The sequence below is a fragment of the Macaca fascicularis genome, chromosome 2 (assembly GCF_037993035.2).
Source record: "Macaca fascicularis isolate 582-1 chromosome 2, T2T-MFA8v1.1".
Lineage (NCBI taxonomy): Eukaryota > Metazoa > Chordata > Mammalia > Primates > Cercopithecidae > Macaca > Macaca fascicularis.
The window spans coordinates 98,749,786-98,774,846 of record NC_088376.1 but is presented as its reverse complement, the minus strand read 5'-3'; the positions used below and the strand labels follow the sequence as shown (position 1 = coordinate 98,774,846).

General features: G+C 43.6%; 1 protein-coding gene across 1 annotated transcript in view; it reads left to right on the top strand.

The window, feature by feature from the left end:
* The window catches only part of DCLK3 (doublecortin like kinase 3), a 49,215-nt gene extending 24,858 nt beyond the window's left edge, over positions 1 to 24,357 (top strand). Inside the window, exons 2-5 of the mRNA XM_045386502.3 lie at positions 280 to 2,156; positions 17,539 to 17,671; positions 21,081 to 21,248; positions 23,765 to 24,357. Of these exons, the coding sequence (XP_045242437.1) occupies positions 280 to 2,156; positions 17,539 to 17,671; positions 21,081 to 21,248; positions 23,765 to 23,958 (2,372 nt within the window). The 3' untranslated portion in view covers positions 23,959 to 24,357. The remainder of the gene's footprint in view (positions 1 to 279; positions 2,157 to 17,538; positions 17,672 to 21,080; positions 21,249 to 23,764) is intronic.
* The last annotated feature ends 704 nt before the right edge of the window (positions 24,358 to 25,061 follow it).

The following is a 25,061-nucleotide window of genomic DNA, read 5'->3' as shown; positions in this document are numbered from 1 at the left end:
AAACTGTATCAGCTCCCGAGGTGTGGCCCATCCTGGGGGCCTCTATGAGGCCTACAGGAATCACTGCAGGCCCGACGCTGACTCTGTTCTGCACTCTTGGTGTAGCGGAGACTGGGAATTAGACCTAAGTATAAAGGCTCCGTCATTTCTAAGACTCTCGGGAACCACACTTATAAACTGTAATACTAGAATCAGTCATCTTTAATAAAGTTTCGGTGAAGGCTGAGGGCTCTCTGAACCCATCTTAACTAACACTCTGTTGTCCTTTTCCTGTTGCAGGACAGCAAGGCCTATGTGACCATTCTCTAAAATATTTAAGCTCGAGAATCACAGAGCGGAAGCTGCAAGGCTCCTGGCTGCCTGCCAGCCGAGGGAATCTGGAGAAACCATTCCTGGGGCCGCGTGGCCCCGTCGTGCCCTTGTTCTGCCCTCGGAATGGCCTTCACTCGGCACATCCTGAGAACAGCCCGCTGAAGCCCAGGGTCGTGACCGTGGTGAAGCTGGGTGGGCAGCGCCCCCGAAAGATCACCCTGCTCCTCAACAGGCGATCAGTGCAGACATTCGAGCAGCTCTTAGCTGACATCTCAGAAGCCCTGGGCTCTCCCAGATGGAAGAATGACCGTGTGAGGAAACTGTTTAACCTCAAGGGCAGGGAAATCAGGAGCGTCTCTGATTTCTTCAGGGAAGGGGATGCTTTCATAGCTATGGGCAAAGAACCACTGACACTGAAGAGCATTCAGGTGGCTGTAGAAGAATTGTACCCCAACAAAGCCCGGGCCCTGACACTGGCCCAGCACAGCCGTATCCCTTCTCCAAGGCTGAGGAGCAGGCTGTTTAGCAAGGCTCTGAAAGGAGACCACCGCTGTGGGGAGACCGAGACCCCCAAAAGCTGCAGCGAGGTTGCAGGATGCAAGGCAGCCATGAGGCACCAGGGGAAGATCCCCGAAGAGCTTTCACTAGATGACAGAGCAAGGACCCAGAAGAAGTGGGGGAGGGGGAAACGGGAGCCGGAACCCAGTAGCAAGCTGCCCAGGGAAGCCACTCTAGAAGAGAGGCACGCAAGGGGAGAGAAGCATCTCGGGGTGGAGATTGAAAAGACCTCGGGTGAAATTATCAGATGTGAGAAGTGCAAGAGAGAGAGGGAGCTTCAGCAGAGCCTGGAGCGCGAGAGGCTTTCTCTGGGGACCAGTGAGCTGGATATGGGGAAGGGCCCAATGTATGAGGTGGAGAAGCTGGTGAGGACCAGAAGCTGCAGGAGGTCTCCCGAGGCAAATCCTGCAGGTGGGGAGGAAGGGTGGAAGGGTGACAGCCACAGGAGCAGCACCAGGAATCCCACTCAAGAGCTGAGGAGACCCAGCAAGAGCACGGACAAGAAAGAGGACAGAGGCCCAGAGGATCAAGAAAGCCATGCTCAGGGAGCAGCCAAGTCCAAGAAGGAACTTGCGGAAGTTCTTCCTGTCACAGAGGAAGGGCTGAGGGAGGTGAAGAAAGACACCAGGCCCATGAGCAGGAGCAAGCATGGTGGCTGGCTCCTGAGAGAGCATCAGGCGGGCTTTGAGAAGCTCCCCAGGACCCGAGGAGAAGAGAAGGAGGCAGAGAAGGAGAAAAAGCCATGTATGTCTGGAGGCAGAAAGACAACTCTCAGAGATGACCAACCTGCAAAGCTAGAAAAGGAGCCCAAGACGAGGCCAGAAGAGAACAAGCCAGAGCGGCCCAGCGGTCGGAAGCCGCGACCCATGGGCATCATTGCCGCCAATGTGGAGAAGCATTATGAAACTGGCCGCGTCATTGGGGACGGGAACTTTGCTGTCGTGAAGGAGTGCAGGCACCGCGAGACCAGGCAGGCCTATGCGATGAAGATCATTGACAAGTCCAGACTCAAGGGCAAGGAGGACATGGTGGACAGTGAGATCTTGATCATCCAGAGCCTCTCTCACCCCAACATCGTGAAATTGCATGAAGTCTATGAAACAGACACGGAAATCTACCTGATCCTGGAGTACGTGCAGGGAGGAGACCTTTTTGACGCCATCATAGAAAGTGTGAAGTTCCCGGAGCCTGATGCGGCCCTCATGATCATGGACTTATGCAAGGCCCTCGTCCACATGCACGACAAGAGCATTGTCCACCGGGACCTCAAGCCGGAAAACCTTTTGGTAAGCCTTGACTTTGGATGATATGGGAGAGGGTGTTTTTAGAATATGGGATAAAATTGGTATCAATTGCTTTATACTCTGTCACCTTTACACACTAGAACTTTACTTTTATGTTATTACAACATACTGTTCCAGTATTTAAAGCTATGGTTATAGGTCATAAGTTGCTGAGATAAATTAGTTTTGATTAACTTATGGAAAAAGAAACCTTCCAATTTAAATAAAATGGAAAATGTCTCCTCATCTCTGGGAGAAAAATGTGTTTGTCTTGATAATGACCACGTGAACTTAATTTCTTGGTACTTAGGTACTGGGATGCCTACTGGTGGCAGCTTCCACTTGAGGCTTTGTGTGCATCATCCACCCTCCCACTGAGATGCCACTTTGGTCTTTTTGAAGATAATTGCTTTGCTGAGCAGCTCAAAAGGTGCAGTACTGTAAGGGTCTGTGTAAGGAGTGCTGATGAGGCTGGCTCTGGAGTCAGATAACTTGGGTTTGAATCCTGGCTTTCTTAGTTGCTTGCTCTAAGATAAGCCCTTTATCTTGCTGGACCTTAGTTTCATCATTTTGTAAAAGAGAAACGGTAATAGTGCCTATTTTGGAAGGTTGCCTGCAGTTTGAGTATGGGAAAAAGAAAAACAGCCCCTGACAGCTGGGAGCTGGCCTGACACTCTTATCTCAGCTATGCCATTCTCCTGTTGAGCATAAGCAATTTCACAGATCACAACATCAGATAAGGCCACTCTGTGACCATAATGGATCAAGACAAAAGCAAAACCCCTTTATGCTGATGTCCAAAAGCAGATAAAAATAAGAATATTGTCCAAACCACAAATAAGGTCACGTGTCCCCTTTGTGGCTGCTGTGAGTGACTGAGTGCATTGCTTCATCCTTCCTACCTTCATGTAAGAATTATTAAGATACCTGATTGTAGAATTACCCCCACGTGCTGACACTATCCAGCCCAGAGCAAAACCCTGCTTTCACGAATCCTCCCCCAAATCATCTAACACAGCCCACATATTGTCATGAGTCCTTTAAACACTCTCTTACTTTGATTCCCAAATCCCAACCGTGTGTGTTCTCGCTTATTGCAATGAGTCGGTATATTAATGTGTTTGAGTACAAGTGTGTGCCAGGAGGTCTTTGTCATGATGACACTGTCACCCTCTGGCATGTTCACCCGCTTTCTTCTTTATAGCCCTGATCACCACTTGATAGAATCTATATTTACCTTTCTGTCTCCCTCCTCTTATTGGAGAGAAAGTTCTAAGACACCATGGACTTTGTTTCATTCAGATTGTGCTCTCAAACCCAGAACAGTTCTGTCACTTGGTCGACATTTAATACGTATTAGTTGTATGAATGCCTAAAGGCCATACCATGCTGCCTGGGAAGCAGCAAGAACTCCATCAGTGGCAGAGACTATCACTATTATTACATTAAAAACAACCCTGATATCAAGGTGAGTCTCATGAGTAAGCATTCAAAGTCACATCACTGCGGATAAAGCAATAGTGAATGGACACAGTGATTTTGATGGGCCATATTTTGGCGAGGAGCTGGGAAGGTCCCCTGGGGGGAAGGGATTTATGCTATTTTCTTTAGTTTCCATGGCTGTAGACTCAGCCTGGAGACACCATCCCAGTGCATTTGCCTGTCTGTAAACTGCTCTCACAAGCAGGTGAAACACTGAGTCAAACTAATTATCCGGTGAAATTAGGTCTACGTTGACCACTAAGTCGAGCAACCTTGTTTTTGTGTTTTTGTAACTCATAGAATTACAGAAGCAATTTGACTGGTTGGATGAGTGGTCTGAATTACTCTCTTTGAACAATTTCATTTTTTGCATTAGCTGGATGTCCTTGTCCTTTCTTTACTCGCTTTTTGATTGTTCCTGTCTTTTGGGTCTGAGCCCTGATCTCTTCTATGTGCAATGTACTGTATGCTCTTTATTATGGACACTTTGGAATTGCAACAGAGCAGTGTTCTTTAACAAGTCTCTGCTTCTTTCACTGAATAGCCTAAGCAGGAGAGATCCCTTTCGAGGCCTAAGGAGGTCCCCTGAGCTGAACATTTCAGACATGTGCCTACTATAGCATTGTAACAGTTAAACAAGTTCTCAGCTATGTGGAATGAGATCACTGTCTTTTGGAGAGAGTTAGCTTAGTTTGCATTTTCTAACAAGATCCTGGCACCAGTCAGTTGAGTCGACCCATCTCTTGGGCAATAGAAGCTCTCATTTATGTGGAGGGGTTTATCAGCTCTTTTTGAGATGGAGAAAGTCAGCACTGTTATAGATCACATGGAGGGTGGTTTAAGGAAGTAGGAAAACAGCAAGGAATATGTTTAATATGGACAAGCTACTTGCCTCTGGGTAGTTCTTCATGGTTTAAATGCCAGTACATGCATGTTTTAGTGCTCGGGGGCAGGCAATGGAATTGTGTATGTATGTGTGTGTGTGTGTGTGAGAGAGAGAGAGAGAGAGAGAGAGAAGACAGACTACAAAGTGGTGTAATTTTTTTCATTCTAAATGCATGAGTTTTTGTTTATTGGAATTGATCCCAATTGATATGTAGACTCTTTCTTTTTTCTGATTTTGAAGAAAGCCTATATACATATATTTCAAATAAAAAATCTTTTTTGTGCTGTTATGGCTTCTTCAGAAACTGTAGAAAGCTACATATTTGAGCCATCTTATGTGGAATAGGTTAATATATTTGTTTTCCTGTGGATAATTTGTCAGCTTGCATTTATCAAAATGGACAGGTCTGGCACATTTATAAAACATGTTTATCCTTTTTCTGGGTGAGTAAAGTTTAACATATTGTTATGTCAGAAGTCTAAATGCTATCTGATGTCAGCGCTTTTTGGTTTTTCAGAAAGAGATAGAGATAATGTTGGATTGACAGTTGACTCATCTGGGTTTAGCAAGGTGTCATCTCTAAAGCTGCTGATATAATTACATTGCAAATTTGTTTGGCCTTCTAAGATTTAAAATACTAATAAATATCACATTGGTGACTACTGTCCATAAGTTGGTGTTCTTCAATTGCCTTTAATTTAGTGTTTTGCACTTGTGTTGAGCTTTATATTGTCAAACTAATTGTTTCTGCCTTTAATGGATGGCTGCTGTGTCTGCTAAGACCTGTCTTTGTTAAGCTTTGGGAAGTGATTACGTCAGAACTAACTTTTGATTACACGGCTGATTGCAAGTGTTGCTGCTTTTAGAGACTATCTATATGTGCTAAAAGCTCCTCATGAATATAGCAAGCTTATCATGTTTTAATCAACAGAAATATTTATATCTGATAATTGGGCCCTAGAGTAAAACTTTAGGCCTACGTTACTGAGTTTATCTATTTCTACTGATCACATTTCCTGATAAGATGATGGTGCTCTTCTTCCCTTAGGGTTATTTAGACTCCTGAGATCTTACAAAAGAAGTTTTAATTATAAGAATTTCCAGCTTGCAGAAATACCAGTGTTAATTGCTGCTTCTGCCAGTGTGTGCTCCTAGGAGGAGTTGGAATATGCTGGGTGGTGTTGGCTGGGCTCTGTGGAAGGAAGTGGGGAAGCAAACAGGAGCTGGAATAGTGATGATGATTAGACCAGCTCACACACACGGTGGAAGGGCACAGGCCAGGTTATTTATAGCTGATGGCTGAGAGATTGTATTCAGCAAAGAAAGCTGGGTGAGCGGGATGGGGAAAGAGACTGAGGAGGTGTCAGACATGAGCATTTTCTCATTTGAGAAAATTTCTTCCAGAATAAGGGGAAGAGAAGGATGTGTTCCTGCCTGGAAATAGAGTGGAAGGGAATGAGTAGGGTGGGCATGCTGCTACACCTCCACTAGCATATAGGGTGCTCATGTCTCTAATTCTGCTACTGCCCCCAGACTAGCTGGTATAGCCCTGGAGTGCTGGGAGCAGAGATCCCCGAAATCCAGGAGAGATGGTGGTGGGGATAGTGGGAACAGGTCTCAGCTAGGTCAAGGACAAAGGTTGTACCCTCTTTTTGGTCTCCTGCTGGTTCTAGGAAGAAACAGGCTTGTCTATATATTTACTGGTGAATATGACTAGGACAGGGCAGTGACTGGTGTCCCTAAAGGTGGCAGGGAAAATCTAGAAGGATAAAAAGTAGCCAACCACACTTCCCGCTCATCCTCCCTTTACAATGAACCTGTTCAATCATTTTCTTGGTCTGAATTCTGTAAGTTCTTTTTCCCTTCTACTCTGATATATAAGAAGGACTCACTGATTATTGCTGTGGTAGTCACTGGTTCTGCAATGCATAATTCTCCTTGATCAGCAAGATTTCTCTTCTACCAGCTTCAGTTTCAATCTCCTTTCCCTTAGCTTCTCATTAATAGTCCAAGTATTCATGAATGCATTTATACCCCAATCACATTTAAAAAAAACTAGCAACAACTGTGAAGTATACTTAAGCTCTACTTAATAAAATAAAGAAATATTAATTTCAGTAATAACATGAAATTACCAAAGAAAAAGTACAGTGACACAAGTCTTTAGGTCATTGGCCCATTTTGATTGGTCATTGAGAATACTGTTACATAAGAGATTGAACTCTAGAGAACTGCGGGGTATATTCTTGTCAGAAATCATTGCAGTTATGACTGTAGGTTTACATTGGTAAGACAGACTCTCAGTATCCATTTCAGCAATTTCCAGGACAATAATAGTATTTGTACACTCAGTGAACTTATGTATTTCCAGGGTTTGGCCACATAGGCAGAGGTTACAGGAAATTTCTCATAGTCTTCAAAATTCTAGGTACTGGGTCATCTTGAGGATTGAGGTTTTCTTTCCTCTGTAAGTTCCTTTTGAAACATCCACCTGAAAGGATAGGTGTCTAATAAGTTACTGTCTGCAGTAAGTTATCAACAACAAAGACAATTTTAAAGTATGATTCCTATTTATCAACTGAGTGGATATCTTCTAAAACTGTGACCTCATTTCATCAAGGAGGCCTGAAGATCTGGTCATTTGGTAAAGGAAAATAACAGCACCTTCCTTTAGTCCACTTAATCCGTGTGTTCATGTATGTTATCACCTCTCTAAAAGAGTATATTCTTGTGAGTCATTTGAAGATCTAAGATTAAGTTTCTTAAACCTCTTTAAGGGCATTTGGAAAATGGTCTTAAGCTGAGGAAACAACTCAGTAAATCTCTTCAAGTTTCTGAGATCTAAGGTCTAGTTGTCTAATTGCAACGGAAACCCTCAGGTTCTGGTTCATCTTCTTGTGGAAGTTGCACATGTTAGGGGTTATGTGAGGGGAGGGAGAAAAGAAGGAGTGAGGAGTCCGCTGCCATGGTCCCAGCAAGAGATGATGGTGGCTTGGTCTTGGGGACTGCAGTACAGATGGGGAGAAGTGGTCATCCTAAGGGTAAAGACAAGACTTGTGAGTGGATTGAATGCGGTGGATGAGGAAAGAGAAGACTCAAGGGTGACAGATGTTTCTGACCTGAAGCTGGATCAGTCGCAGCCCCATTTTTCTAATGGAGGAGGGTGGTTTCTGTGTAGTTATGATGATGAGAGTCTGACTGAGTTAGGATAGAATGGAAGGTGGAATACTGTAGACAGTGTGTAGAGACGCCTCTTTCAAGGGTGTGTGCGTGTGTGTGTGTGTGTGTGCACTCACGAAGGAGATCATAGATATGGGACAGTTGCTAAAGAGGGATGCAGAGAAAATAAGGGTTGTGTTTTTTTGAAGTTGAGCATCTTTATGTGATGATGGAGCCATTCTCTGAGTTGGGGAACTGTGGGAGAGAAGCAAAGTCGAGGGTTTCCAGCATGTTGAATTTGAGATGATCATCCGATTGGATGACTAGGTGGTGAAGTAAAGTGTGCTGTGAAATATGAGGCTATCAAGTTCAGAAAACACCTACAGTCCAAAGTCCTTCATCAGCTGGGCTGGCCACCTCTGACCAGACATTGGGTTAAAAAGACAGTGCATCACAGTGACTTCTATGCTCAGAGCTGCCATTAGCTTCCCTTCACATTCACATTCAGAATACAAGCCAAGGTCATTTCCATGGCCTGGAAGGTCTTATATGATGTGGACTCCGTCTTCCTCTGAAAGCCACTCTCCAGCCACCTAGCTCCTCACTCGCCCTGCTCCTGCCCCTGCTTGCTACATCAAATCATGCATGTCCATCAGCCTTCGCATTTACTGTTTCTTCTACCTGAAAACTTGCTCCTCACATCTTAATATGGCTCACCCCTGCCTTCATTCAGATGTTACTTCCTCAGTGAGTCCTTCCTTAACTACTTTATTAAAAAAAAAAAAAACCCTGCCACTGTCTGTGCCAGCATTGCCAGTAGAATTTTCTGTGATGATGGAGATACAGATTTCCTGTATCTCCACAGCCCAATGTGGTGGCCTGTAGCCACATGGGCAGTTCCTCCTGTCTAAGGAACTGCATTTTAAGTTTCATGTAAAAATCAATAGCCATGTGTACTTAGTGGATACTGTACTAGACAATGCAGCCCTTATCCCACTTTTACTTTTTCAAAACGCTTATCACTGCCTGACATTACATATTTATTTGAATATTGTTCATTAATAGAAAGGAGGCTTCATAAGAAAAATAACTTTATCTGCTTCATTCAATACTTTATTCTTAATATTGCAAACAGTGCCTAGCAGATGGTAGGTGTGTAAATATTTGTTGAATGAACATGGGATTTTAATTAAGTAGAAATAAGCGGATGCAATAACAGACACCAAAAGCATTTTGTGAGCATGCCATGTGACAAGTCCTAGGGAAGACTTTTTCCTCACTGATTTTTTTTTCAGTCATACTTTTGTATTATGGTATGTTTATGTGTTTGTGTATATATCTATATATAAATATATACACATATATATGTAGACAGTGTGTATAGACACCTCTTTCAAGGGTGTGTGTGTGTGTGCGCACGCACGAAGGGGATCATAGATATGGAACAGTAGCTAAAGAGGGATGTAGAGAAAATAAGGGTTGTATTTTTTTTGTGTAGATATATACACAAGGGTGTTATTTTTTTTTGTGTGTGTGTATATATATATATATATTTTTTTGTGTGTGTGTATATATATATACACACATATATATATATACACACACACACACACATATAAAAGTGTTATTTATGGTGTATGTATATATATTTTGAGACAGTCTCACTCTGTCACCCAGGCTGGAGTGCAGGGGTGTGATCTCAACTCACTGCAACCTCCGCCTTCCAGACTCCTCCCACCTTAGCCTCCCAAGTAGCTGGGACCACAGGTATGAGCCACCACACCTGGCTAATATTTTGGCATTTTTTGTAGAGATGAGGTTTCGCCATGTTGCCTAGGCTCACTTCAAACTCCTGGACTCAAGTGATCCACCTGCCTTGGCCTTCCAAAGTGCTGGAATTACAGGACTGAGCCACTGCACCCAGCCTGTATTATGGTATATTTTGCTGTCGTTGAAATATAAACGGATTTTAGGTATTGGCATTTTAATGTGAATTGGTTTCTAAGATCATTTCATTCTTCACAGCCAGTTGAAAATGGACCTTGGAGGGAAAAAGTACGAGAAACCATGATGGATCAAGTAAGAAGGTGGCAAAGATAAATAAACTTTATCCATGTCTTAATCCTTAAGGGAGCCACTTGTTGTTTGGGCTGGACTCTGCTGCCATCTTCTGTTCAGAGATGAGAATTGCAAGATCACATTTAAATTGAGGTACCGTTGAAGGAGAGGGCAAATTGTTGAGAAAAATTAAGATTCTTCTTGAAGCTTTGAGATTATCCAGATGTTATGTGAATGCCTATGTAAATAATGTAGATCACTTGGATTCCAAGCATGACACTTTGATGTGGCTGGAAAAGGGTGAGAGATGCAGGCAGATAACAGTCATTACAGTGTCATGTAAAGTAATCTCTTACACACTTTCAGTTAGAGAACAACCGAAAATGAGCCCCCAGCAGGAACATGGCCTAGAGCAGCAAGTTTAGGTAGGCTGCAAAATAGATACAGGGAGATGTAGGGTGAGGGCAAAGTGAGATGTGTTCAAAGGGGGCTTTTGTGCGCCCCCACCACACAACCCAGGAAAGCCCTGAAAGGTTTTCTCAGGCAGGGACATTGAAGTGCGTCATTTGATGGGGTCTTTGGCTGTCTTGATGACCACCTGAGTGCCTGGTCAACCGAGAGTCCCGAGGTCCTCTGCTCTGATCAAATCACACCTGCTGTGTGGCATTTGGTGCTGGACATTCTTGGTTAAGAAAGGCATCAATGACATGGGGGCCATCCAGAACTTTACCGTGTGCACAGATCTCTCTGAGGTTGTGAGGAAATGCAGATTCTGGTTCAGGGGCTCTGGGGCAGCTGAGAGCTGTAAGAAGCTCACAGGAGATGCTGATGGTGCTGGTCCAGGGTCCAGGGGCTGCACTGGGAAAAGGGATGAGTGAGGGAGGGTGACCAGGACACCAGGTCCTGTAAGGATTCACTAGAGTATCCTTGGTTGTTGTATTAGCCAGAGTTCTCTAGAGAGACAGAACCAATAGGATTTGTGTTTATAGGGATGTATGAGAGGGGATTTATTAGGGGACTTGGCTCACATGATTATGGAGACTGAGAAGTCCCATGACTGGCTGTCCACAAGCTGGAGACCCTGGGATACCAGTAGCATGGCTCAGTCTAAGTCTGAAGGCCTGAGAACCCAGGGGTTACTGGTATAAGTCTTGGAGCCCAAAGGCTAGAAAGCCTACAGTTCTGATGTCCCAGGAGGAGGGGGAGAAGGGGGTACAGAGAGAGAGACAGAGACACCAATTGCCTTTTCCCTGCTTTTGTTCTATCCAGGCCCCAGCTGGCTGGATGCTGCTCTCATCCATATTGAGGGCAGATCTTCTGCACTTGGTCCACCTGGACTCACACACCAATCTCCTCTGGAAATACCTAACAGACACTGCCCCGACCCCGACCCCCACTCAATGATGCTTTACCAGTACTAGGTATTCCTTAATCCAGTCAAGTTGTCATCTAAAATTAATCATCACAGAGGCTAGCTTGGAGAAGCCAAAGGCAAGCTGGGGATCACGGTATTTGCTTCCCATCTTTGGAGGGATGTGTTCTTATTCAGCATCACTGGAGAGCGCAGATTTAGAAAACATGAATGGGAAAGGAATTCTGAATCAACATAGGGGTGAATCTCCTCACAAGCTAAGTGTGCCATAAATGGGATGAACTACAGCATGGAGTTGTGGAGTCTTTTCCATTTTGAGATTTCATTCAGACATGAACGATAGTCTGGTGGGAGGATGTTTGAGACACGTTTTTTGCTTGGGTGGAGGTTTGGGTTTGATGGTATCAGATGTCCCACAGATTCTGGGAAGAATTATTCTAGGACAACATCACTCATTTAATTTCAAGGTTTAAGATAGGAACTGTTCTGAAGCCAAATATGTGAGGTGCTTGTTGCAAAAATAAGCCAAAAAACTTGCAGACAGTGTGCGACCTTAAAAGTAATTAAGCTGCTTAGGTAGAGGAAATAAATGACAACACTGAAGAATATTAAATAACTCTTGACAGTAGAAGCTGGAGACAGAAGAACTAAAGACATCGGGCCACCTGGGGCCACTTTCTGGAAGGGACAAGTGGCGCCACTGATCTTAACCGTCCCCCCGGTTCTGCTTATGCAATTGTTGATACTCAGGGGATGATCCTGAGACTGAAAGAGAAACGCTATAGCAGGAAGAAACTAGAAGAGGCATAATATATCTCACATAGATCCATATCATACTCTAAAAACAGATTTGGCATTTTGAAAATATATCATTCAGTCTCTGGATAGTTAACATAATAACTTTTCAAAGTAAAATGTGAGTTTCCAAAACGTTTAATCTGCTACAAGCTCAGTGGAGCCAGGTTTTGGAATTGGGGGCTTCCACGAGGAAGGTAATGTTTCATTTATTTCACAATAGGAACACACTTGTTACTCTGGTGTACTAAGTCAGCTGAAAGCTTTATTTAATTAATTTATTTTTAAAACTAATTTGTTTATTTTTAAGACAGAGCTTCATCCTTTCACCCAGGCTAGAGTGCAGTGGCTCGACCTCAGCTCACTGCAACCTCCATCTCCGGGGTTCAAGTGATTCTTCTGAGTCAGCCTCCATAGTAGCTGGGATTACAGGTGCCCACCACCATGCCCAGCTAATTTCTTTTTGTATTTTTAGTAGAGATGGGCTTTCACCATGTTGGCCAGGCTGGTCTCAAACTCCTGACCTCAAGTGATCCACCTGCCTAAGCCTCCCAAAGTACTGGGATTACATGAGCCACCATGCCCGGCCAGTCAGCCAAATGCTTTTAATGCTGCTAATTTATAAATATTTGTGAAAGACATATTTTTCCAGCAGTCACCCAGCAACTATGATTAATGCATATGATCCATCTGGTCATTCTAGGTATCACATTATTTTGTTTTCCTTCCCTTCCAAACAAGGTTTTCTTAAATTATTCTGGTAATTACCCTGTTGTCTCCTTTTGGGCTATGTCAGTTTCTATATGCAGACCAAGCAGAATTTCATTTTAGTTCTAAATTTATGACTTTCCATTTGGTGAGGTTAATTATGGAGACATTGATTAGATTGTCTGGTGGTGACTTGGGCTCAGTAATTAAGACACATGCTGCTTATGGAGACGTAAGCTCACTGACAGAAACCAAAGCAAGTGTGGAGAATTTATTCTGGTCTGGAGAGACAGGGGAAAGGCGGCTCCACCCTGCCATTCTAGGTGTTGCCCATGGCTGTGATGGGTCCCAGGGAGAGGCAGAGTTCCCCTACTGCCCACCTGTCCAGGCACTGGTAGGAGCCTTTGCCCCAGTTCCAGGAGAGATGTGAGGGCGTATGCCTGCAGACAAGTTGATAGTGTCTCCTATAGCTGTGGTGGCACTAATGAGTCTCTTGCTTGGATAAGATTGCCCAAATTCTAGTAAGTTTTCACACAGTGGTCTAACTAACTGCTTAGTTCACCTTCGTCTGAGCAATCACCTTCTACCACGAGAAACAGGGCAGTTACCCTTGGACCTTATGTGTGCAGGTACCAGATAGTCTGGAAGGATGCTGGAGTATTGAATTGTGTCTGATTGTTTAACCTTCCCTCAAACTGGAAAACTTCTTTCAGGCAGGGGCACTGATGCATCTTTTACTTGCTGCGAGATATGCTGGGTTTGCGCCCTCATGTTTAGTTTTTTCCTGTGAAATTTAGTTTTATTTTCCAGCATAGTGACCTAAATACTTGCCACACTTACCTCTTGAGATTAGTTTCTTTTAGGTTAAGGTCCAGCTTTTTCCTAACAGTCATAATCTTATATCAAATCACTTGTTGGGGAAGGAGGACAGAACATACTAACTTGGCAATGGGAATTGGCTTACCAGAGATGAGAAAGTCAGTCACCTGGACTTGTTTGAAGGAATGAGACAGGTGGGATAAGTTTTGAAGGGGAAAAAGGAGGGAGCATTTCAGATTCTGTATTCATTCAGAATGAAGGTGAGTGTGCCTTTTCTCTATTTTAAAAATTGACCAATTCTACCCTTTTCTAAAACCTGGTGGAAGTCAAACTGCGCCTTTTGGTCACTCTAGAGCTAATACTTTGCTAGGCAGATTGCAGACATTGAATGAAACTCATGACATAAGCCTATTTGCTGGAAACTGTCACTCCCATTCTTCCCTCTTTTATTTTGAGACAGGGTCTTGCTCTGTTGCTGAGGCTGGAGTGCAGTGGTATAATCATGGCACACTGCAGCCTCAACTTCCCAGGCTCAAGTGATCCTCCTATCTCAACCTCCCACGTAGCTGGGACCACATGCATGCATCACCACGCCTGGCTAATACTTTTACTATTTGTAGAGATGGGGTCTCCTCGTGTTGCCCAAGCTGGTCTTGAACTCCTGGACTCAAGTGATCCTTCCACCTTGGCCTCCCAAAGAGCTGGGATTACAAGTGTGAGCCACTGCACCTACCCCACCCCCCTTTTTTTTAAACAAATGAGAAAACAGAGACTCAGATGAGTAAAGAAATTTGTCCAAGGCCATTCAGCTGCAAGTCTTGGAGCTGGAATTGCTCAAAGACTCCTGACCTGTTTGATTCTTAATCCCTCACCTCGCCCAATGAGGGCCTGTATTTAACATCTCTCTCCTGCTTATTGGTCTACTTCTTCATTTTTTGTAATTTTTAATTTTTGTGGGTATGTATTAGTCTGTTTTTATGCTGCTAATAAATTGATACCTGAGACTGGGAAGAAAAAGAGGTTTAATGGACTTATGGTTCCATATGGCTGGGGAAGCCTTCCCACAATCATGGTGGAAGGCAAGGAGGAGCAAGTCACATTTTACATGGATGGCAGCAGGCAAATAGAAAGCTTGTGCAGGGAAACTCCCATTTTTAAAACTGTCAGATCTCATAAGACTGATTCACTATCATGAGAACAGTACAGGAAAGACCTGCCCCCATGATTCAATTACCTCCTACTGGGTTCCTCCCACAACATGTGGGGATCGTGGGAGTTATAATTTAAGATGAGATTTGGGTGGGGACACAGTCAAACCATATTCCACTCTGGCCCCTCCCAAATCTCATGTCCTCACATTTCAGAACCAATCACGTCTCAACTGTTCCCCAAAGTCTTAACTCATTTCAGCATTAACTTAAGAGTGCACAGTCCAAAGTCTCATCCAAGACAAGTAAAGTCCCTTCCACCTATGAGCCTGTAGAATCAAAAGCAACTTAGTTACTTCCTAGATACAGCTGGGGTACAGGTATTGAGTAAATACAGCCATTTCAACTGGGAGAAATTTGCCAAAACAAAGGTGCTACAGGCCCCATGCAAGTCTGAAATCTAGCAGGGCAGTCAAATCATAAAGCTCCAAAATGATCTCTTTTGACTCTGGGTCAAACATCCAGGTCATGCTAATTAATGCAAGAGGTGGATTCCCATGGTCTTGGGCAGCTCCGCTTCTGTGGTTTTGCAGAGTACAGCCTCTCTCCTGGCTTCTTTCACAGGCTGGCATTGAGAGTCTGTGGCTTTTCCGGGCACATGGTACAAGCTGTCATTGGTCTACCATTCTGAGATCTGGAGACAGTGGCCCTCTTCTCAAGATTCCATTAGGTAGTGCCCCAGTAAGGACTCTGTTTGGGGGATCCGACCCCACATTTCCCTTCTGCACTGCCCTAGCAGAGGGTTTCCATGAGAGCCCCACCCCTGCAGCAAACTTTTGCCTGGACATCCAGGCATTTCCATACATCCTCTGAAATCCAGGCGGAGGTTCCCAAACCCCAATTCTTGACTTCCGTGCACTGGCAGGCTCACCAACACATGGAAGTGACCAAGACTTGCATCCTCTGAAGCCACAACCTGAGCTTTATGTTTGCCCCTTTCAGCCATGGCTGGAGTGGCTGGGATGCAGGGCACCGAGTCCCTAGGCTGCTCACAGCATGGGGATCCTGGGGCCAGCCCACAAAACCACTTTTTACTTGTAGGTCTCTGGGCCTGTGATAGGATGGGGTGCTATGAAGACCTCTGACATGCCCGGGAGACGTTTTCCTCATTGTCTTGGGGATTAACATTCAGGTCCTCATTACTTAGGCAAATTTGTGCAGCCAGCTTTAATTTATCCTCAGAAAATGGGATTTTCTTTTTCTATTGCATTGTCAGGCTGCAAATTTTCCAAACTTTTATGCTCTGTTTCCCTTATAAAACTGAATGACTTTAACAGCACCCAAGTCACCTCTTGAATGCTTTACTGCTTAGAAATTTCCACCAGATATCCTAAATCATCTCTCTCAAGTTCAGAGTTCCATAAATCTCTAGAGCAGGGGCAAAATGCCACCAGTCTCTTTGCTAAAATGTAACAAGAGTCACCTTTGCTCCAGTTCCCAACAGGTTCCTGATTTCCATCTGAGACCACCTCAGTCTGGACTTTATTGTCCATATCACTATCAGCATTTTGGGCAAAGCCATTCAACAAGTCTCTAGGAAGTTACAAACTTTCCCACATTTTTTTATCTTCTGAGCCCTCCAAACTGTTCCAATCTCTGCCTGTTACCCAGTTCCAAAGTCACTTTCATATTTTTGGGTATCTTTTCAGCAGTGCCCCACTCTACTGGTGCCAGTTTACTGTATTAGTCCGTTTTCATGATGCTGATAAAGTTGTACCCGAGACCAGGAAGAAAAAGAGGTTTAATGGACTTATGGTTCCACATGGTAGGGAGGCCTTCCTACAATAGTGGTGGAAGGCAAGGAGGAGCAAGTCATGTCTTACATGGATAGCATCAGGCAAAGAGAGAGCTTGTGCAGGCAAACTCCCATTTTTAAAACTGTCAGATCTCGGGAGACCGATTCGCTCTCATGAGAACAGCATGGGAAAGACCCACACCCGTGATTCAGTTACTTCCCACCGGATTCCCCCAACAACATGTGGGAATTGTGGGAGTTACACTTCAAGATGAGATTTGAGTGGGGACACAGCCAAACCATATCAAGGTACATGCTAGGTGCATGTATTTTTGGGGTACATGAGATGTTTTGATACAGGCATGCAATGCATAATCATTACATCATGGAGAATGGGGTATTCATCCTCTCAAGCATTTATCCTTGTGTGATTACTTTTGCACCAACCTAATACAAACAATCCAGTTATACCCTTTTAGTTATTTTAAAATGTACAATTAAATTATCATTGACTATAGTCACCCTGTTTTGCTATCAAATAATAGGTCTTATTCATTCTTTCTAACTATTCTTTTTGTACCAATTAACCATCCCCACCTCCCCCCATCCCTGCCCCATACTTCTTCATTTTCATTCCCAGTCTTTTTCCTTTCTTTTTCACGTCTGCCCAGCCTTTGCATTGCCCAGAGCCATTTTCTAATGCTCATGAAAGCTAGACTGTGCTCAAAGTATCCTTGATCCTTGTTCTAACTCAATGCTGCCTAATAGCCCTTTCTGCAACAGTGGAAGTGTGTCTATCTGTGTTTCCCAATACAGTAGCCACAAGCCACAAGTGGCTTTTGAGTACTTGAAATGTGCCTAATGCAGCTGAGAAGCTAAATTTTTAATTTAATTTTAATCAATAAATTTAAGTAGCCACTTTTGACAATATGGTGCTACCATATTGGACGGCATAGTAAATCTAACTCATTGGTTCCCTAATTGAAAATGTGAGCCCTTGTCATTGAGGTCAAGTTAGCTTTGTCAGTGTTGGGCTAAGCTGTAATCCCACATAGGTTTATCGTTTGCTTATCTTGACCTTGCAAGCCTGTTGTTTCATTAGTATCTCTTCTTTGTTCTAATCACAATTTTGGTGGTGGTTTGGGGATTTTGGTTTCTTACAGGTTCAACGAAATGAGGACAAATCTACTACCTTGAAATTGGCTGATTTTGGACTTGCAAAGCATGTGGTGAGACCTATATTTACTGTGTGTGGGACCCCGACTTATGTAGCTCCCGAAATTCTTTCTGAGAAAGGTAAGTGTTACACATAGATCTGTGGGACTCTAGTTCCCTTACTAACAAATGTTTCATTTGTAATATTTACTAGTTTTCAATATGGAATAAATCTCAGAGAATTGATGCTTAGGCTTGGATTTGGACTTCAATGAAAATATTTGAAGTAGGCTTGATCAAAGCATGAGAGCTTTCTCCTCATCAGGGCTGCCCTTGTTACAGTGAATGGATCAGAGTGTGTGTGTGTGTGTGTGTGTGTGTATGTGTGTGTGTTTGTGTGTGTACGTGTGTGTTTAGTGTGTTTAGGCAGGACAGTGAGATGAAAGATGATGGAGAATTGGATGGGGAACTCAAGCAAGCAAGACCATTTGGGCTACTGACCCAAGGCTGTCTCTAACAGGAGAGAATTGAAGTAGTCCTTATGGTACTCGGTTTAAACATTTCTTCACCAACCTTCCATTTAAAGGAAAAGGGGATCCCATTTTCCTCCATGAACTCTATGAATATTTATTACCTACTTGTATATTATGCAAAGATCCAATGAGTTGTTTTAGTGACATACTTACTAAAACATTTAAAAAGGAAATAATAGTTATGATATGGCTCTAACTATATGAATGACTATTTGACTACTGTGGCACTTCAGGAGAAATCAATTTACCCACCGTTGTAAGATGGGAAGACCTTCATCGGGTTGCAGGGTTGGTGACAGGGAGGAGGGATGGACGGATAGTTTCCCAGCAGCAGAACCATCAGGACAATTAAGAAGAGGAGATGGCCAGGCACAGTGGCTCACACCTGTAATCCCAGCACTTTGGGAGGCCAAGGCGGGGTGGATCACCTGAGGTCAGGAATTCAAAACCATCTTGGCCAACACAGTGAAACCCCGTCTCTACTAAAACTACAAAAAAATTAGCTGGGTGTTGTGGCGCATGCTTGTAATCCCACCTACTCAGGAGGCTGAGGCAGGAGAATGGCTTGAACCCGGGAGGTGGAGGTTGCAGTGAGCCAAGATTGCGCCATTGCACTCCAGCCTGGGCAACAAGAGTGAAACTCCGTGTCAGAAAAAAAACAAAAAAACAAACAAAAAAAACCACCAAAAGATGAGGAGATGACATGCATGACGTCAGGTGTTAGAGACATGGAGAAGACTAGCTTCAGTGGACCAGAGAGAAACACAATTGGTTGGTGTATTAGTCAGGTTTTTGTGTTGCTATAGAAATAACAAAGGCTGGATGATTTATAAAGAAGAGAGGTTTAGTTGGTTCAGGGTTCTGCAGGCTGTACAAGCATGGTGCCAGCCATCTGCTCTGCTTTCGGTAAGGGCTTTAGGAAGCTTACACTCATGGTGGAAAGTGACAGGGAACCGGCATGTTATATGGTGGAACTAGGAGCAAGAGAGAGAGAGAGGGAGGAGATCCCAGACTTCTAAACAACTAGATCCTAAGTGAAGTACCTGAGTGAGAACTCACTTGTCACCAAGGGGATGGTACTAAACCATTCATGAAGGATCCACCCCCATGATCTAATCACTTCCCACAGGCCCCACCTCCAACACTGGGAATCACATTTCAACATGAGATTTGGAGGGAACAAATATCCAAACTATATCAGTTGGGTAGGTTGAGCTTAAATTCTCCACAAATGGGAAGGCTGGGTAGAGGTGTTTAGACTTGGTGTGGCATCGATGAACTGGTTAAGAGAAGAAAAGAAAGCAAATAGGCAACATGAATTCTTGGGAAAATCACATATTGGTGGTAGCACCAGCTAAAACAGGGTGTTGGAAAGGATAGCTCTTTTGGGAGATAGGGGGATGGGGTGAGTTTAGTTTTGAACACACTGACTTTGTAGAGATATCAGGATGGATAGTGGAGTTGTCCATTTGGCAAGGAGGTGAAGCTGTGAGCTGAACATGTGGCTTTGAGACTCCTCAACAGAGAGGTGGTTGATAATGGGCTCCTTGGTAATGCCAGGAATGAGAGTCAAGGACGTATTCTTGAGGAGGCCAACAGCCCAGAGATGAGAGAAGGAAGGAGGGGTCAGTAGAGAAAAGGGTGGGTATCCCAGAGAGGATCTGTAAAGTGCATTGTCACGGAGGCCAAGGGACATTTCTAGATATTGATGAGACCCAGGAAAATCAGTCCCTCTCAACAGTGAACGGTTGAGAACCGAGAAAAGGTCACAAGGGGTCGTTAGTGACTTATTCTCTTAGTGTTTTCCTGCTGATTTGTGTTTTGTCAAACTTACTCTGGGGCTTAATCATGAATATCTAACTTCTAAATTACAACGGTCAAGTGTTTTCTTTTTCTAACTGTAGAAAGTTAGAAAGTGTTTGAAAATGTATATATTGCTGTGATAAGTTTTGGGAGGACAATGTGTAATATGTATTAATAATCTTTATATTGCTTTGTCTATTTCACTGCTGGAAAGTTATTTTAGGAATATAATCAGATATGTGCACAAATATTTAATAAATGCTCATCAGAAAATTCCTTACAGTTGTAAAAAAATTAGTAAAAACTTAAATTACAACATAGCAATTTATTATGTAAAGGGGATACTAATAGTTGTTAGAAATCATGTTTGTAAAAAATATTTTTTATATTTTTCATAGGAAATTATTATGTTGGAAATGCCATTATATAATATTAAGTAAACAAAATAGAGTGTAAGTGCAATGTGATCCTAATTTTCTGTAGAAAAGTAAATAAAAGTGTTATTTAGAAAAGAATACATGTCTCCATATGGGTGTGTGCATATGTGTGTGTGTGTGTGTTGTGTACCAGTGTGTGCACATGTGGGGGATACAGCTAGTAAACATCAGTCTTTTAAAAATCATTTAAAAAGCCAGTAAATTATATTTTTTAAGTGAGAGAGAAGGCAATGGATATATAGGAAGCAGAGATTGCTAGTGTAGACTCAGGCTTCTCTAACTATCTCTGGTGAAGGGTGAAGTTTTAAAATTTCCAGTACAGTGTGGACTCACCGTCCTGCTGCATGTGACTAGAACACATCTCATGCCACATGTGACTCACCACATGTGTATGACAACGCCTGAACTGATGTATGTGCTGTTCAACGAGATGTGCCGTTCAATCATGCAACTGAATGTCACAGTCTTGTTAAATTGCTATAAGCGTTTCCAAACACTTGCTTTCAAGTGTTTCTGTGCTCATTTTATTGCAGACCAGTAATAAGGCATTGCAAAGTGGCAGTGGTCCATGGACCACACTTTGAGTAACGATGGTGTAGAATCCTTATGTATAGGAGTTAGAAGGGAGCTGTGTTTGGAAGTGGCTCTTGGTTGCTGAGAGCTGGGATCGTCTGTAACTTAGATCTATTTAGAACCACAATACTCCATCATTTATTTCGTCACCTTTGACCCTGCCTGGTCTCAGGTTTGTTTGTGTCTCTGCCTCTGTCTGCACAGGTTATGGACTGGAGGTGGACATGTGGGCTGCCGGTGTGATCCTCTATATCCTGCTGTGTGGCTTTCCGCCATTCCGCAGCCCTGAGAGGGACCAGGACGAGCTCTTTAACATCATCCAGCTGGGCCACTTTGAGTTCCTCCCCCCTTACTGGGACAATATCTCTGATGGTGAGATTTGGGGCTTCCTCACACAGCAGAGGAGGGGATGGATTTTTCAGGTCAGATGTGTAGAGGACCCACCACTGTGCCCGGTGCATAGTTGGACTGTCACCATGTCATGTCTCATCCTTTACTTCCTCAGTAGCTTCATGTAGGTTTGTGTAGCACTCTGAAAACTTGGAGATTTTAGTGAAAAAATTTAGTACTTTGAGATTTAGTGAAAAAGCTTAACCACCAGTTACAGTCACCAAGTACTTTTCCTTAAGGTAATTCAAGAACCTTAGAACTGAAAAATATCAGGAACATTATAACTCTCCTTTGGAAAGAGAAAGGCCATCTTATATACAGAAGTGTTTGTGAATGGAACAGACTGAAAATGCTTCTTTTACACGTGCATAACCAAGGGTCCTGTAGCAGCACACTTGGAGCACAGGGGCTCTGCAATGAAGATCTTAGTTATTTTTTAGTGACCTGGAGCATGCATGGGCCTCCCTGCTTTTGGCCCTCTGTTCCATTTGATTCCAAATGAAATCCTTCCCCTTGTCTTTACGGATTTGTCTGTACTACTCACAGTCCTTGTAAAACTGAGAACTAGATAATTGGGGATTTTGAGTCTTTCGCTTAAAAAGTAGAATAGGAGGCTGGGTGTGGTGGCTCATACCTATAATCCCAGCACTTTGGGAGGCCCAGGTGGGAGGATTGCTTGAGGCCCAGAGTTCGAGACCAGGCTGGGCAACTGGCGAGACCCCTTCTCTACAAAAAATAAAGCAAATTAACCAGGCATGGTCCCAGCTGTTCTGGAGGCTGAGATAGGAGGATCACTTAAGCCCAGGAGTTTGAGGCTGCAGTGAGCTATGATTGTGCCACCACACTCCAGCCTGGGTGATAGAGATCCTGGTTCAAAATAAAAATAAAAATAAAGTAGAATAAGAATGGTAACATTTTGTTTTTCAATTTTCCCTAAACATGCTGTTTAATTTTAGTTATTGAACTGCCTCCATCCCTAGCCTCTATTTCCTCACTGGGATTGGAAGATGAGGAAAGGGAAAATCTTCATTTTTCCCCCTCTAAATAAGGTAGGGAGAGGGTGGCTTGTCACAGTAGATGAGGATCTTCAGCTGACAAGGCAGTGGCAACTGGGAATTGAGGGACTAAAAATCATTTTAGAAAGTTCTGTGCAGCATTCCTTAGATTTGGGCACGGGTGGCCCTCGTCCTGGGGCCTGCGCTAGTCACATCCTTCTCTACAGAGTGAGGAGAGTATAGGGCTTCGGGGATGTGCCCCCAGAGCCCAGGTCCCCTCTTCTAGGTCACTTCCTTAAGACCCATGAATTCCCTGTCCAAATGGCCCAAGCCCACATCCAAGGTTTGTGAGACCTCTTTCCAGCCTCTTCCCACTATGCCATAAAGTGGCCGAGGAGTGGCTGTTTGGAGCAGGTAGACAGAGCTTGGACGTGTTGGCTGGGGTGTCTGGTTGTCCACACTTGTACACAAGAGTCTGAGGATTCTCAACTTCAATCTGGCCTTCCAGCCTCTGAGTGAGTCATTTGAGGACCCTGAGAGAGTGGTTCTGGCAGTGGTGGGGCTGGGGCTTTTTGTGGGCAGAATTTTCCCAGCTTGAATTGGGTGGTGTAGGAGGAATCTGGGCCTTCTGTGCTCAGGAGGTGGCTGGACATCGGTGTACGGGAGCGGTGATTGGTGGGTGAGCGGCTGGTCTTGAGTAAAAGACAGCCTTCAATAAAGGCAAAGAACAACAACGAAAAAAGTGGATGTTTTCTTCTTGTGCATTCTTGAGTGATTGAAAGAGCAGGCTCAATGAGCCAGGCTGGGAGAGCTGGCAAGCCAGGGGGAAATCTCTTCTGCTTTCTGCCTGCTGCTGGGCCCACCAGTTGGCCCCTCATTTCTCTAAGATTAATCCAGTCATGGTCTTGGGCAGAAAATAAAATTAATTTTGAATTTGCACTATTTACTTTTTAGATGTCTTTACGCGGTTTTCAGTTTTGTCAATGTGAAGACATATGTATTGACTTGGGAAGATTGAACATATTTTATTTAACAATGTGTTAGTTTTGATTTGGAATCTTAAAGTATGTAGATGTATAGCATGTGGTCTCCATTTGTTCCTTTGTCCTGAGTGCCTGGGATGTTAAGAGTGGGCCTGGCCCCGTGATTCTAGATAAATGAGTGAACGTCCTCTCGAGCTGTGCTGTCCAACATGGTAGCCCCCTCTCTGCTGCCACACATGGCTATTTAAATGCAAATGTAAATTAACTCAAAGTAAATCATATAAATATTCACTTCCTCAGTTTCACAAGCCAGATTTCAAATGCTCAATAATCACAGGTGGATAGTGCAGATAGAGAATGTTCCTGCCTTCTATTGGACGGTGCTGCTCTAGAATATGAAGGAGCCTTTCAGCCAGCCATGGTGCTGACGTGAATGTTTGTGTTCTTATTTCATGTGTGGGGAAGAAAAATTCAGAACCACTTGCATTCATCACATTTTTCCCTTCTCTCATTCCAACAGCTGCCAAAGATCTGGTGAGCCGGTTGCTGGTGGTAGACCCCAAAAAGCGCTACACAGCTCATCAGGTTCTTCAGCACCCCTGGATTGAAACGGCTGGCAAGACCAATACAGTGAAACGACAGAAGCAGGTGTCCCCCAGCAGTGAGGGTCACTTCCGGAGCCAGCACAAGAGGGTTGCGGAGCAGGTATCGTAGTCACCGCCTCGGGAATCTGTTCAGCCCCCAGTTCTGCTCAAGGACAGAAAAAAGGATGGAAGTTTGAGAGAAAAACAATGAAAGAGGCTTCTTCACATAATTGGCGAATCAGAGGGAGAGACACTCAGTGCATTTTAAAGCATATTAAAAAAATTAAGTAAATGTTAAATGTCAACATATTTTTAGATTTGTATATTTAAAGCCTTTAATACATTTTTGGGGGATAAGCATTGTCATCAGTGAGGAATTTTGGCAATAATGATGTGTTTTGCTTCCTCTTTGTAACCAAGTTTATTCTGTACTACAGGAGTGGTGCTTACCAGGGTCTAAACTCCCCCTGTGAGATTAATAAGGTGCATTGTGGTCTTTCTGTGTTAATAAAATGTGCTCTGAATAACAGAAGTGGGCCTGTATTCCAATTACTTCTTTGTGCTGGTGATGACAGCCAGGGAATGAATGATCTCCAGAGGCTGATATGACTACATATAGATGTGAAGGACACTTGATTAGTTGACAAGACCTGTTTATTTAGGATGTACTACTCTTGGTCTCTAGCATTTCAGTCTTACCAAAAATGAGTTTTGGTGCAGTCTGAGACAAGGAAAGAAAAAACCAAACTATTGAATCATTCTTGCTCCTGCAATACCATTATACTGCTTTTCAGCCCAATTATCCCTGAGCCTGAGTCATTTCTATGTGAAGTCAGGCACTCGGGCTGTGACTGTGTTAACATTTTCAGATCACGAGGGAGCCATTTAGTACATTAATATGTCAGAAATGCAGTAAATGGATTACACAGGGACTTGAAGGAGCTCAGAGTTCAAGCACATTCCTACCTGCAGGGCATACACCCAGGACACATTCCAGATTTCTGTGCTGAAATATTAGTCTTTGCAGATGACTCTGGGAGTATGTGTGGGCTGACAGCAAAACATATCCTAATATTTCCCAAATTTACCTTCCTAGATTATGAATGACCTGGTCAGTAGGCCACAAATCCAGTCAAGAGTGTGGCTTTCTCACTTCTACCTTCCCTAACAGTTTTGGAGCCATCTGGGTGGAGGGGTGTATTAGTTAGGAAAACAGGGACAGTACTAGAGAAT